At 41.9% G+C, this 11,725-nt stretch overlaps 1 protein-coding gene across 2 annotated transcripts; it reads left to right on the top strand.

Moving 5' to 3' along the window:
* The first annotated feature begins 3,368 nt into the window (after positions 1-3,368).
* AKIP1 (A-kinase interacting protein 1) lies at positions 3,369-11,725 on the top strand. Of its 2 annotated transcripts, XM_065403850.1 has the most exons (6): positions 3,369-3,461; positions 3,742-3,868; positions 6,873-6,950; positions 8,544-8,657; positions 10,085-10,135; positions 11,302-11,725. In XM_065403850.1, the coding sequence occupies exons 2-6, from the start codon at positions 3,752-3,754 to the stop codon at positions 11,443-11,445; spliced, it is 504 nt and encodes a 167-aa protein (XP_065259922.1). In that variant the 5' UTR covers positions 3,369-3,461; positions 3,742-3,751; the 3' UTR covers positions 11,446-11,725. The 2 variants fall into 2 exon arrangements, with proteins under 2 accessions (XP_065259922.1, XP_065259923.1); XM_065403851.1 differs by lacking the exon at positions 10,085-10,135.

Raw genomic sequence — 11,725 nt, 5'->3', positions numbered from 1 at the left:
GCGCCACAGCAAAAGTAACTAGTTAAATGTCCTTGAAAGTATTACTGCCTTGTTCATTTTAAAAGGCAACTTAATGAATGACAAATTACATTATAGTTACATGTTTTTGCTGAGCTACCACCTTGAAATTGTCAGGAGAACACAATGGCAGCAATGCTCCAAAACTGGACCAGGACCCTATGCTCTTTATGTAGATGTGCAACTTTATAGCACTGGCATTATGTAGCAAGCAACAGCTGCATGAAGTGTGGTCATTTTTCTTCATATCATTTTAAACATACCACCAAAGAGCAATGGTTTCACAGAAAGTGATTTTGCAAGAAGCGTAGCTGTAGCTATGAAGTGTCACATTGCTTTACAAATAATTTCAGGATTTTTTCTGGCATATAATGTCATGAAATATAATATTGTAGTACCTCCAAGGTAGAGTACTGCTTTAAATCACTGTGTAGAATATTGCTTAAATGAGATACAAGTCCTTTTACATGTAGAGAACTCAAAGGGCTTGGCTTGTTTAGCCTAACCAAACAAAGGCTGAGGGGAGATATGATTGCTCCCTATAAATACATCAGAGGGATAAATACCAGGGAAGGAGAGGAGTTATTTAAGTTAAGTGCTAATGCTGAGACAAGAACAAATGGATTTAAACTGGCCATCAACAAGTTTAGGCTTGAAATTAGACCAAGGTTTCCACTCAACAGAGGAGTGAAGTTCTGGAATAGCCTTTCAAGGGGAGCAGTGGGGAGGCAAAAAACCTAACTTGTTTCAAGACTGAGCTTAATAAGTTTATAGAAGGGATGGTATGATGAAATTGCCTAAAATGGCATGTGGCCCATCTGCGATTGCTAGCAGCAAAAATCCCCAACAGCCATACATGGGGAACTAGATGGGAAGGGCTCTGAGTTAGTTAAACTTTTGTTAAACTTTGAAATACCTTATTTTTTATTACATTTGTAGCCCATGTCATGACTTTGATGCACAATTTGCGCATGCATGATTTATCAGTCATATAAGATGCTAAATCTGCACACTGGGATCTGTAAACCTATATTTATTCATGCCATATATAAGCAAATAAAAAAATTCATTTCCTCTAAGCTTATAGAAACTTTTTAATTTTAAGAATAACTGGAATGTACTAACATCAAGAAATTGAACTGCACCAACATTGGCTGGACTAGTATTAAATAGTGTTATAGTAGGTGACAGTCTTAAAATGTTAACCCTACATTTTTCTGTTTCTGGTATTTTCCCATCAAAGTTGCCCCTTGTTGCAAACTAGATTGCAATTACGCTTTTTGCTTACTGAGCTCCAAGGCTTCTTTGTGACATCTTTTATTTTCTACAGGGGAAAACAGACAGGGAGAGCAAAAGTCTATGTTCTGTGTTAAGCATGGCAAAAGAAGTAACAGTATTTCTTTTATATTGTTGTGTAGAGAGGGGTTCAATATATATCTCTGGTGTCTCAGTAAATATGTCCTTAATTAGGTGCTACTTACACTCTTCAAGTCTTACAACACAAGTACACTTTCACAAGTACAGAATAAAACAAGGTTCACAATATCGCAGCTGGGCTCTCACTTCACTTCAGTTCATTCTCATATCTCCTCACTGATTGGCTTGCAACTTCCCGCCCTTATATACCCGTTAGGCAACATTTTAGGAGGTTTGAGGAAAATGTAGTTCTCAGAAAGTCTGGAAGATTCTATGAGATTCTACAAAGGTCCAGAACATTCTAGGAGGTTAGTGAAAAATGAATCCACATACAGAATACCTGAAACATTTTACTTCAAATGTTCTATTTTCCCTTTTGTCATTAACAAAAATGGCACCCCCAAAGCCCAGCACCCAAAGCACCTAGGTCACCTGTTCTAAATCCAGCCCTGCTGTTGTTAAGGACTTAAGAGCAGTTGTATGGTACTCTAAAAGATGACTACATAAAACTGGACCCTTGTTATTCAACAGATCTAGCTTTGTGCTTATTGTCCCACCTGCTAATTTTAGTGACAAAACTAACTTTTTTACTGCTTTTCTTACTACTGTTCGCCTTGCAGACTCAATGCCGCTATGACTGATTGAGCTGTAGATTCTGTTCCAGCTTGTGTATCTTCAAATACAGTCAGGTCTACAAAACAGGGGATGATGTAGGAGATGGACAGAGCCCTGCTTAGCTCTGGGAGCCCAGGCTGCATTTGCAGGTCTGACAATTAAACTAAAACAATCATTTTATTTGTAAATGGGACACATTTCATCTGGAGTCACTTAGAGCAACCTTTCCAGAATTCTGTACCCCTTTCAGGAGTCTGATTTGTCTTGCATACCCTAAATTTCATCTCACGTAAAAATACGTGCTTACAAAATCAGACATAGAAATACAAGTGTCACAGCACACTATTACTGAAAAATGGTTTACATTCTCATTTTTACCATATAATTATAAAATAAATCAACTGAAATGTAAACAGTGTACTTACATTTCAGTGTATAGCATATAGAAAAGCATAAACAAGTCATTGTGTGAAATTTTAGTTTGTACTCACTTCGCTAACAAATTTATTAGAGCATAAGCTTTCGTGGGCTACAACCCACTTCTTCGGATGCATAGAAGTGGGTTGTAGCCCACGAAAGCTTATGCTCTAATAAATTTGTTAGTCTCTAAGGTGCCACAAGTACTCCTGTTATTTTTGCGGATACAGACTAACACGGCTGCTACTCTGAAACCTGTCACTTCGCTAGTGCTTTTTATGTAGCCTGGTGTAAAACAAGGCAAATCTCTAGATGAGTTGTTGAGAACCACTGATTTAGAGCCCATAGGAGGAGACCTGCACTTGACAAAGAGGACTAATGCAATTTCAAGGAACTTTACCGAGCAGGGGTTATAATCTGCTCGGGGTTGCCATTTGGGCTAAGAAATGGAAGTTCAGCCATTCTTGTACTCCTGACCCTAAGGGGGAGCAGCTACCTCCAGCTGCAGGGGAGAGTGCATCGCCCCTGGGAGCCGCGCGGGGTCGGGCAAGCCCCGCTGCGGGGCCCTGGGAGCGCTTTCCCCGAGGCAGAGCCCCTCCTATAGAACCGGGAGAACTGCCCCTGGGAACAGGCCCGGGGCTGAGCTCGTCCCGCGGAGGGGGGCGCGTCCGCGGAGCAGGCAGCGCCGGGTCGCCCGCAGCCCCGTGCAGGCGGCGCGCGGCGGCCATTCAGCGCACGCGCATTGTGATGCACTGTTCGTGTTCCAGCCGCAGGCACAGCCCGCGTGGGGCGAGGGGAGCAGCGGCAGCGGCCGCGGCGCTCCGGCCTGCAGTCGACACCCGCCCCGCGGAGGCCGCCGCAGCTAGCGGAGCCGGCAGTTTGGCCTTGATAAGCGCGGGGAGGGAGGGGCTGCTCCCTGCCCGCCTGTAGCTGTGCAGCCAGCCGCCCTGCTGCTTCCTCCCTCCCTTCCCCCCCCCGCGCTGCACCGAGACACGGTGAGTGCCGCCGCCGGGCGGCCCGAGGTCCCGCCCCCGCCCTGTGGGGCAGTGTCTGCAGCGGCCCCTCGGCACTAGCCCCAGGGAGCTTCCCAGCCCTGCCTGCCTCTGGGGTTGTTGGTTGTCGGACTGCCTGGCAAGGCCCAGGGCCTGCCCCGCTGAGCCTACAGCACAGACAGCCTCAGGGGAGCTGGCCCCCACTTCCCACCCCCGGGCTCTGTCTCCCCCTAAGCCAGCTGGGGGGCTGTTCTGATGAGTCTGCCTGTGTCTCTCCGGCCAGGGCCCGAGGAATGGCGAGCGGCCGGCCAGCGAGACGGACCTGTGGCATCGCTCAGCGCACGGCAGGGCTGGCTCAGGAAGTCCTGGAACGGGCTAAGCGGCGGAAAGTGAGCTGGCCGGAGCCTGTGGTCAGTGTCTAGAAACAGCAATTCCTCCCAGTCTGGCTTTTACTAACAAACCCTTAGGAACAATCAGTGCAGCTTTCCCTTGCGCTCCAGGAAGAGTACAGGGGTAGTTAATCCGGTGCTAGTCTTAGGCGTGAATAGCCACTTAAGTGTGGAGGGTTGCGGCCTCTTCTGATTTACCCAGGGCAGTTACGGATTTGGGGGATGCTGTGTCCCCCCTGTACCCCCTCTTGAAGACCTGCTTGCTGAACCAAACAAATCCAGACTTTATGTGGCTAGAAGAACTTCAGATTCTCTTCTCTGACTCTATAGTGTCAGGTCTGTAACAACTCATTGATGAGGTTGCTTATAGAAGATGGGGCTGTAACAATGTCACCCTGGAAACCTGGCATCATTATTTTGGCCAGCTAAAAATACTTTTTAAAGGTGGCAACCTTCCACAACCAACTTATCACTTGTATACTTTCTCTAGTGCCCATCCCTCTTGCTTCTGCCAGAGAATTTCAGTCCATTCTCCCTGCTTAGGCAAGAGTGGAGATGGGGGATTAAGGGCATGGCTACACTGGAAACTTCAAAGTGCTGTCGCGGGAATGCTCCCACGGCAGCGCTTTGAAGTGCGAGTGTGGTCACGTGCGAGCGCTCCTGGTAATCCACCTCCATGAGGGGATTGGCTCTGAGCGCTGGGAGTGTGGCTCCCAGCGCTCGGAACCTGTTTACACTAGCGCTTTAAAGCGCTCAGACTTGCTGCACTCGGGTGATTTTTCACCCCCCTGAGCCAGCAAGTTAGAGCGCTATAAAATGTAAGTGTAGATAAGCCCTAAGTTACAGCTCAAAGGAAGCTGGGAAGTCCCGTATGTCTTGGCAGACAGCTCTTACAAAACATAGAGCTGGCCCTGAGTTCCACATATGACATAAGTAGATCCCACCACTAGTCCCTTGTGTTTGCACATCTGTTGAATAGCATTTTTGCTTAATATAGTTCTGCAGTCTTTCTGCATTATTAATAGCTAAGTTTAATATAATGTATAGACACTTGGCACATACAATTTTCTTTTTATCTTCAAAGCACTTTGGGGATCTAAAATATGCAGTTATTGTATATGACACTATAACACACCTGGCCATATTAAGTAATGTGCAAGATGATTTGAAAAATAAAGTGAGCAGCTGAACCTTTGTTGAGGAAAAAGGTCCACTGTTAAGTGGCATACTGAGATTTAAGTAAGGGCACCATTTGAATTTTGGTCCCATGCCCCATAACTTTTAAGAATAAATATTGTAAGGAGTCAGTGCATGTTGACTATGGCTAGGATTTTCAAAAGTATCTAAGTGACTTGAGAGCACAAGTCTCTTTAAAATCTCACCCTATATTCCTTTGGGTATTTGGATGACTTGCTCAGCACACACAAATCATGTTTGTCTCCGTCACCATAAACTCCCTCCAGAGTAATGCAGGCTAACTTGCCTGCAGCGCAATAATGCTTTAAGTAGCCAAATCCCAGTCTTGCACAATGGTGTTAGTTCCCTAAAAATTCCTCTGAAATTTCAGTTGTGTAAGGTAGTGTTTAGTTCCTGCCTGAAATTGTGTGCTGTTAAACAGCTGTCACATCTAGCCCCGCAGGTATCTGTATTTTAGTGATGGATGAATTGATGCTAATATATTACAGTAATTTATACTTCAGCTTATTAACTATGGTTTTAATTTTTTAAATATGAAAAATACTTTAAACAGTGTCCTCAAAATAAGCACTTACTGGTGCTTGGGTATTTTCTAGGTGGTGGGTGTGTTTAATTTATAGTGATAGAGAATTGTATAGCATCTTACAGACAGGTAAGGAGACTGAACCCTTCCCTGAATAACTTAAATAGATTTTCTGTATATATCTGCGGACACTTAAATTGGAACAAGGTGGTACGTTCTCTATTGCTCATGCAGGGAGTGATCATGCTCTACTGAAACTCATTCAGCATGGTCACACTGAGTTGACTCTCCTAGTTTTTCTACCATGTGGAGTTGTCAGGCTGCTGTGTAAGTTGTGAAATCAATACAAGACAGAGAGGGTGCAAAAGCATCGCAGCCCGACTTGCTGACTGAGTATTGCCCCATGTCAAGACACTGCTAACCTTGAGCTTTGAAGGTGACATGTTAACTGCAATTGTTCAAATATTGTAGGTTTGAAATGGAGGCAAAGTGAATGTAATGAAAAAGATTTATTTTGAGAGAGCTGTAGGATTGAAAATACCAGTGAATATAAACTAATACATGTGAAACTCAGTTTCACAAAAATGTTAATCTAAGGCTGGTCTATACTGAAAACTTACATTGGTATAGCTGCATCTCTCAGGGAAAAATCCACACCCTGAGAGACGATACTGCTGCAGTGTTTTAATTATAGACATATCCTTAATGATTGCCCTTATACCTCATGTCCCATAGGGACCTATCATATGAATGTGCAGGACTTAGACATGTAGTGTTTACATTTTAATTAGCTATAACACATGAGGACACTTTAATATCCCTTAGTACAAAGTCAAGCTTGGTTACCTTTCCATTTGGTAAACAGTCAAAGCAAGCATGAAATCTTCAAGGCTGCTTAACAAATAAATTAGTATCTAACTCGGTGCTTTGAGAAAGACTGAAGTCAGGTAATTGTTTCACATAGTGTAGCCGTGGGTTGACTGAATGTAATCATACAGTAAAGGTCTTCATTGCCTCTGATGTATGTTACCAAGGATAGAGTAAAGCCAGTGTGGCATAGTTTTTAATTGGCTACATAACATACAGTAATAGCCTACAGATGGTTCAGTTTCACCGTGGAGAAAACCGTCAGAACTAATCAGGATTTTGTTGTTTAAGCTGCTAGCATCACTGCAGTAATGTCCAACTGGACTGGCTTTTATGAATTAAATGCACAAGGCATGAGCTGCAGAGGTGCCTCAGCAGGTTTTTGCTTTCAACCAAATAACATGACATAATGACTTATACAAATTTGTTTAATCACAGGAAGAAGATTCTGAACGTCTCAATGCAGCATTTGCTTCAGTAGTGGAGTTCATGAGTCGAACCACAAAGGAGTGTGAGGTAAATTTTATGTTGGGAGGGATGGGGGGAAATATCCTAATGTTGTGCCTGTTAGTGGCTCAGTTCCATTGCTGTTAGGAAAACTAGGAATGGATTAGAGATTCAGAGCAACCTCACAAGTTGATCAAGAAGAGCTTTGGTAGTGGCTTCTAGGGCCTTGTCTAAAACAAGAAATCTAGGAACATCTCCCACCCTCACCATGGTATCTGTGTGAGAGCAAGTTTAGACTGATGCATTTTTACCACTGTCTTTTAAACCTGCTCTGAGTTGGGTTAGATAATATGCTGGTATGTACACTACCACCACCTGGCCTGTACTAACATTCCCACTGTTACTAGCATTGATGGAATTGTAATGGAGTAACAGCCTAAGGCAGCTGCCCATTTCTTCCTCTCAGCTGGAAGAAAAGTTTGATTATGGAGTAGTTATGGGCAGAAAGAGAAACTTCAAATGGAGGAGCTATCCATTGCATACATCTTATCTGTGCTAGATAAATCTTGTTAACCACTATTTACCCTTGTAAAGTGCCCATGCATCTATAGACACAATTGCTTCCAATGGTACACAGACATTCACACCACTAAAGTAGTTTTGTTTTGGACAGTACCTTTTATAATTTCAAAGCATTGTGTAAACACTAGTCAACCATCAATCAGGACAGGAAGTTATCATCTCTATATTACAAAAGAGGAAATTGGGCAAGACCCTAAATCTTGCTACATCTCAATGGAATCAGTAGCAGAGCTGGGATGGGGATGAGAGTCATTGGCTTCCACCCTTCATGCTCAGTCCACTAGACCATGCTGTCCTATGTGCTCTCCAAGATCATAATTTTGGGAGGGGGGATTCTCTTACCCATAAATTCTAGGGTCAGATTTTCAAAGTGTGTAAGTGTAATTGAAAATCAGTGGAACTTGTGTTCCTAAGTGACTAACTCACTTTTGAAAATGGGGCTTAGGCTGTTAAGTCATTTCAGCACTTTTGGAAAATTTTACCTAATGTCAAAAGTTTTTCTCCCAAACTTCACTACAGAGAGATCCACCCTGACTTTTACGATGCAATGATATGTGACATATTAGCCATTATGTCAGTGTAGCTGTTCTATTTTTATGTAATTTTGGGCACATGTACAATATAAACAAAAAAATTAGACTAACCAATTGCCAAATGTAAACTGTTTCCATTTGTAACGAAGGAGTAAAGCAAGGTAGTGGAATTGGAAACAAAAATGTATATTGGCCACATGTCTGATCAGATGGAGGAAATAAATAAGTAAAATTGAACTTTCTACTTTCACCATCTAGGAACCCAACAGAGCAAATCTACACAAGTTTCATGTGTTTTGTTTGAGTGGGAACAGCAGATGGCAGTAGAGTCATTCTCAAGTACTTTGTTTGAAGGGGTTGGTTTCAAGTCACTTGATGCTTCAGGGTATAGTCCCATTTCTAACATGGGAACAGATCAGCTGATTTAATTCAAAAGGTCAGCAACAGTGCGTTTCCGCTCTTTAGTTTTCACTGTGAAAGAAGGGATTTCTTAGGTGTGGTTGTGATGTTTGGCTATGTAATCCTCTTTGCTTTAACTGTCTTCCAGAAATATTATAGCTACGTGCCAGCAAGTAGATGCCAAGAGAATGAAATTAAACACATCTGCAGATATCACAGCAGACGAGCAGCAGAAAACTTGTTACAGACATTGGAACAAGAGGTAAGTGTAGTGCTCATGTTTAATTTCATTCTTTTCCTCATCCAAGACATGGAGATGTCTGCATAATGTTCTCAGGGATCCCCGTGCCTGCCCCCTCTCCAGGCCCTTTGTCACACTAATCTGAGTTTCAGTTAAAGTGCTCAGATACTACAGTGATGAGTGCCAATATAAGAATCTAGAGAGAGATGATCTTTCCCTCTAGCTGAGGGGGTGGGAGGAGACACATGCAGTCACTCCAAATGCCTGCTAGTAGGAAGAAGGGAGTCACTCCTTCAAGTGCTCCCTTTCCAGGGCTGTGTGTGCTGTCTGTGTTGTATTCCCAATCCTTGCATTTAGGATCCTGTTCCTTTGCTATGCAGGTCATGGCCGTGTGACACACTGGTATGGCACACTGCAGTGTAACACACATTCAACTTCCAAGGCACTTTCATCCTGTTGTCCTCACATTGCAGCAGTCCTGTCCTGCATTTCTAATAACAATAGTAATAACACAGTGACACAGGATTTATTAGCTATTTTGGCTGAATGAGACTAATTGCGTGGGGACAGCAGCACCAGAAAGGGGCACAGGTGCCAAAGTATGCCTGTTCGACTGTCAGAAGAGTGAAAGGTCTAAAATTGACTTTGAATAAAGGCTCTAATTCAGACTTTCAGTGTACTCAGAGCTTCCATTTCTCAGCCAGAGTGTTATTAACAAGCATTCTTAGTTTTACCAATGATCAAAGATGTCTCTCCTACTTTTGTTTTCATATTTTTACCACTAATCTTTTCTGCCATTTATATAATTTTCCTACTGTAGGTCCTTGCAGCATGCTCCATAATAATGTATCATGTTGTAGGGGTAAACTGAACAGTGGAACCAACAGCATTCAGTGATTCAGCCTGCCAGACTAGCTTAATTTACCCCCTTACGACAGCAGATTGTGAGGTTCATATTGGGATAATTGTATTAAAATAATAAAAAAATGAGAACTCCAGTTAAGGACTAAAGTGATCTGAGTTTTTCTCACGGTCCAGTTTTAATGTTTTAGGTGTTGTATTGCGTAAATTCAGTTTTAGAACTTTCTGCATTTTGACACAAGACTACTCCATCTTTCTCGTGCCCTCCCTTATTGGAAAGGCAAGTATTTGCTGCTTACAGGGACTTCACCAGGTACATTTTGGACCAAAATACAGGTTTAGTCAAATTTAGGTTTTGCAAAACTTAATGTTTCCATGATTTATTTATTTTTAAATCCAATTATATCAAAATTCCCCTGCACTCTTTCTGACCCAGTATAGCAAGATACTTATCTGGAAAAATGCTTCAGGGCATAAGCTAAACACTAACGGACGATGAAAGAGATCCCAAAGTGGAACACTAAACAGAATCCAGAAGTGACAGGTTAAGGAATTTAATGACTAGCATCTTTCCTCTTCTTTTCCAGAAAAATGAAACCTCTCCAGTGTCAAATCCAGCTGAAACCCCCAAGCAACTTGTTAGTATTTGGAGTTACTTAATCTAATCAATAAATGAAAATTCTAGCTCCTTCTATTTATAGTCAAGTGAAAAGTTTTAAGGATAATGCAAAAAAATATTTTGCCCTATTACCTGCCATCACATATGATAGAATGTACATGTGCAAAATCTATCACCACTGCATATAGGTGTGAGTGCTAGAACGAACACACACACAGGTGTTTGTGCACACACAAAATGGAAGCCAAATTGTGAAATTTTGGCACATGCCTATTGAAGGTGATCCATGTTTGGATTTTGGATGGATGCGAAATTTGTGAGGAATTGTAAGTGGATGATTAAATTGTTTTAGGCATTCTCTAACTTACACCAGCAGTAACAGTCCAGCAGTCCTTCAGACACACCTTGGTGTACTTCTGGCACCTTTCCTGTACTGGAGCAAAGCCAGGCAGGTGTAACTTTGAGCCAGCTGTGCTGCTTGAGTGATGCAAAGGGACCATATCTCAGCCAAGGATCTGGCCTAGAAAATTCCACTGTGGGAGGAGGTCACATGGTGTTTCAGAATTCTCTTTAAAGATGTTAACTACTGAACACACTATCTGCTGCAAGGGTGGAAAGTTAATTTTGGTTGTGGGTGTCAGTCATTGCGCTAACTTGGTGGAGAGATATAATTCTGACGCAGTAGGCTTAATGGTCAGTGGGAAGAAGAGAAATACTTTACATTTTCCAAAGGCTAATTTGCTGAAGCAGTTTTAGGAACCAGTTGCTATGGCTTCTGGGCCACAGAAATTGAGAAATATGGAATCTTTATCAGAACCCCAAACAAGATTTTTTTTCTACTAAATTTGTGTTATTACCCATATTAAAGTTATATTTATTTTGACAACCCTATTTTTCCCAGTGTTACAGAGGATAGCTAATTAGCACATTATTTCTACCTAAGTATACATAAAAAAAGATGAAAGGATTTGAATATGGCAATTTTTTACAATTGCAGCTTGCTAATTTTTGTTTTGGACAGAAAAATTTTGCTACCACTAACGTCCGTCCTGCCAGTATATTTTGAAAAATGTTAATATGTCAATATATCAGTTGAAATGTAACTATATAAACTAAAAAATTCCATTTCTGTCTAGGTAAGACAACCAAACAGTATTACTTACCGTTTATTTTTTCCCCTTTCAGGCTAGAAAGGCTTCCAAAGATCTCTACATTGAAGTTTCCCCTGGCACCTATTCTGTCACAGCAACCTCAGAGGATATGGTGAAACAGACACATATGGTGGATGTTAATGCAGGACAAAGTATTGATTTAACTTTCAGTATATGATGATCACTCTCTCTCAGCAATCAAAGGAATAAAACAATACTACGGTCTCCTAATGAATTAATATAACAAGCTATGCATATCTGTTTCTCTTTAGCACTTTAACAACTTCCTTTCTCTGGGCCTCTTCTATTTTACTCACTTTGTCTACTTATTGTACACTCAGTGCTATTATAGCCCATTGTGTACATGGACATTATGAATGTTTGTATAAATATGCCTTAATTTCAATTATGTGACCTATCACCCAGAGTTTGGGGTTATTTTTAAGTCAAGCAATCAG

The sequence above is a fragment of the Emys orbicularis genome, chromosome 4, assembly GCF_028017835.1.
Source record: "Emys orbicularis isolate rEmyOrb1 chromosome 4, rEmyOrb1.hap1, whole genome shotgun sequence".
Taxonomy (NCBI): Eukaryota; Metazoa; Chordata; order Testudines; family Emydidae; genus Emys; species Emys orbicularis.
The sequence above is the reverse complement of the archived record's forward strand: the minus strand, read 5'-3'. Positions and strand labels throughout refer to the sequence as shown.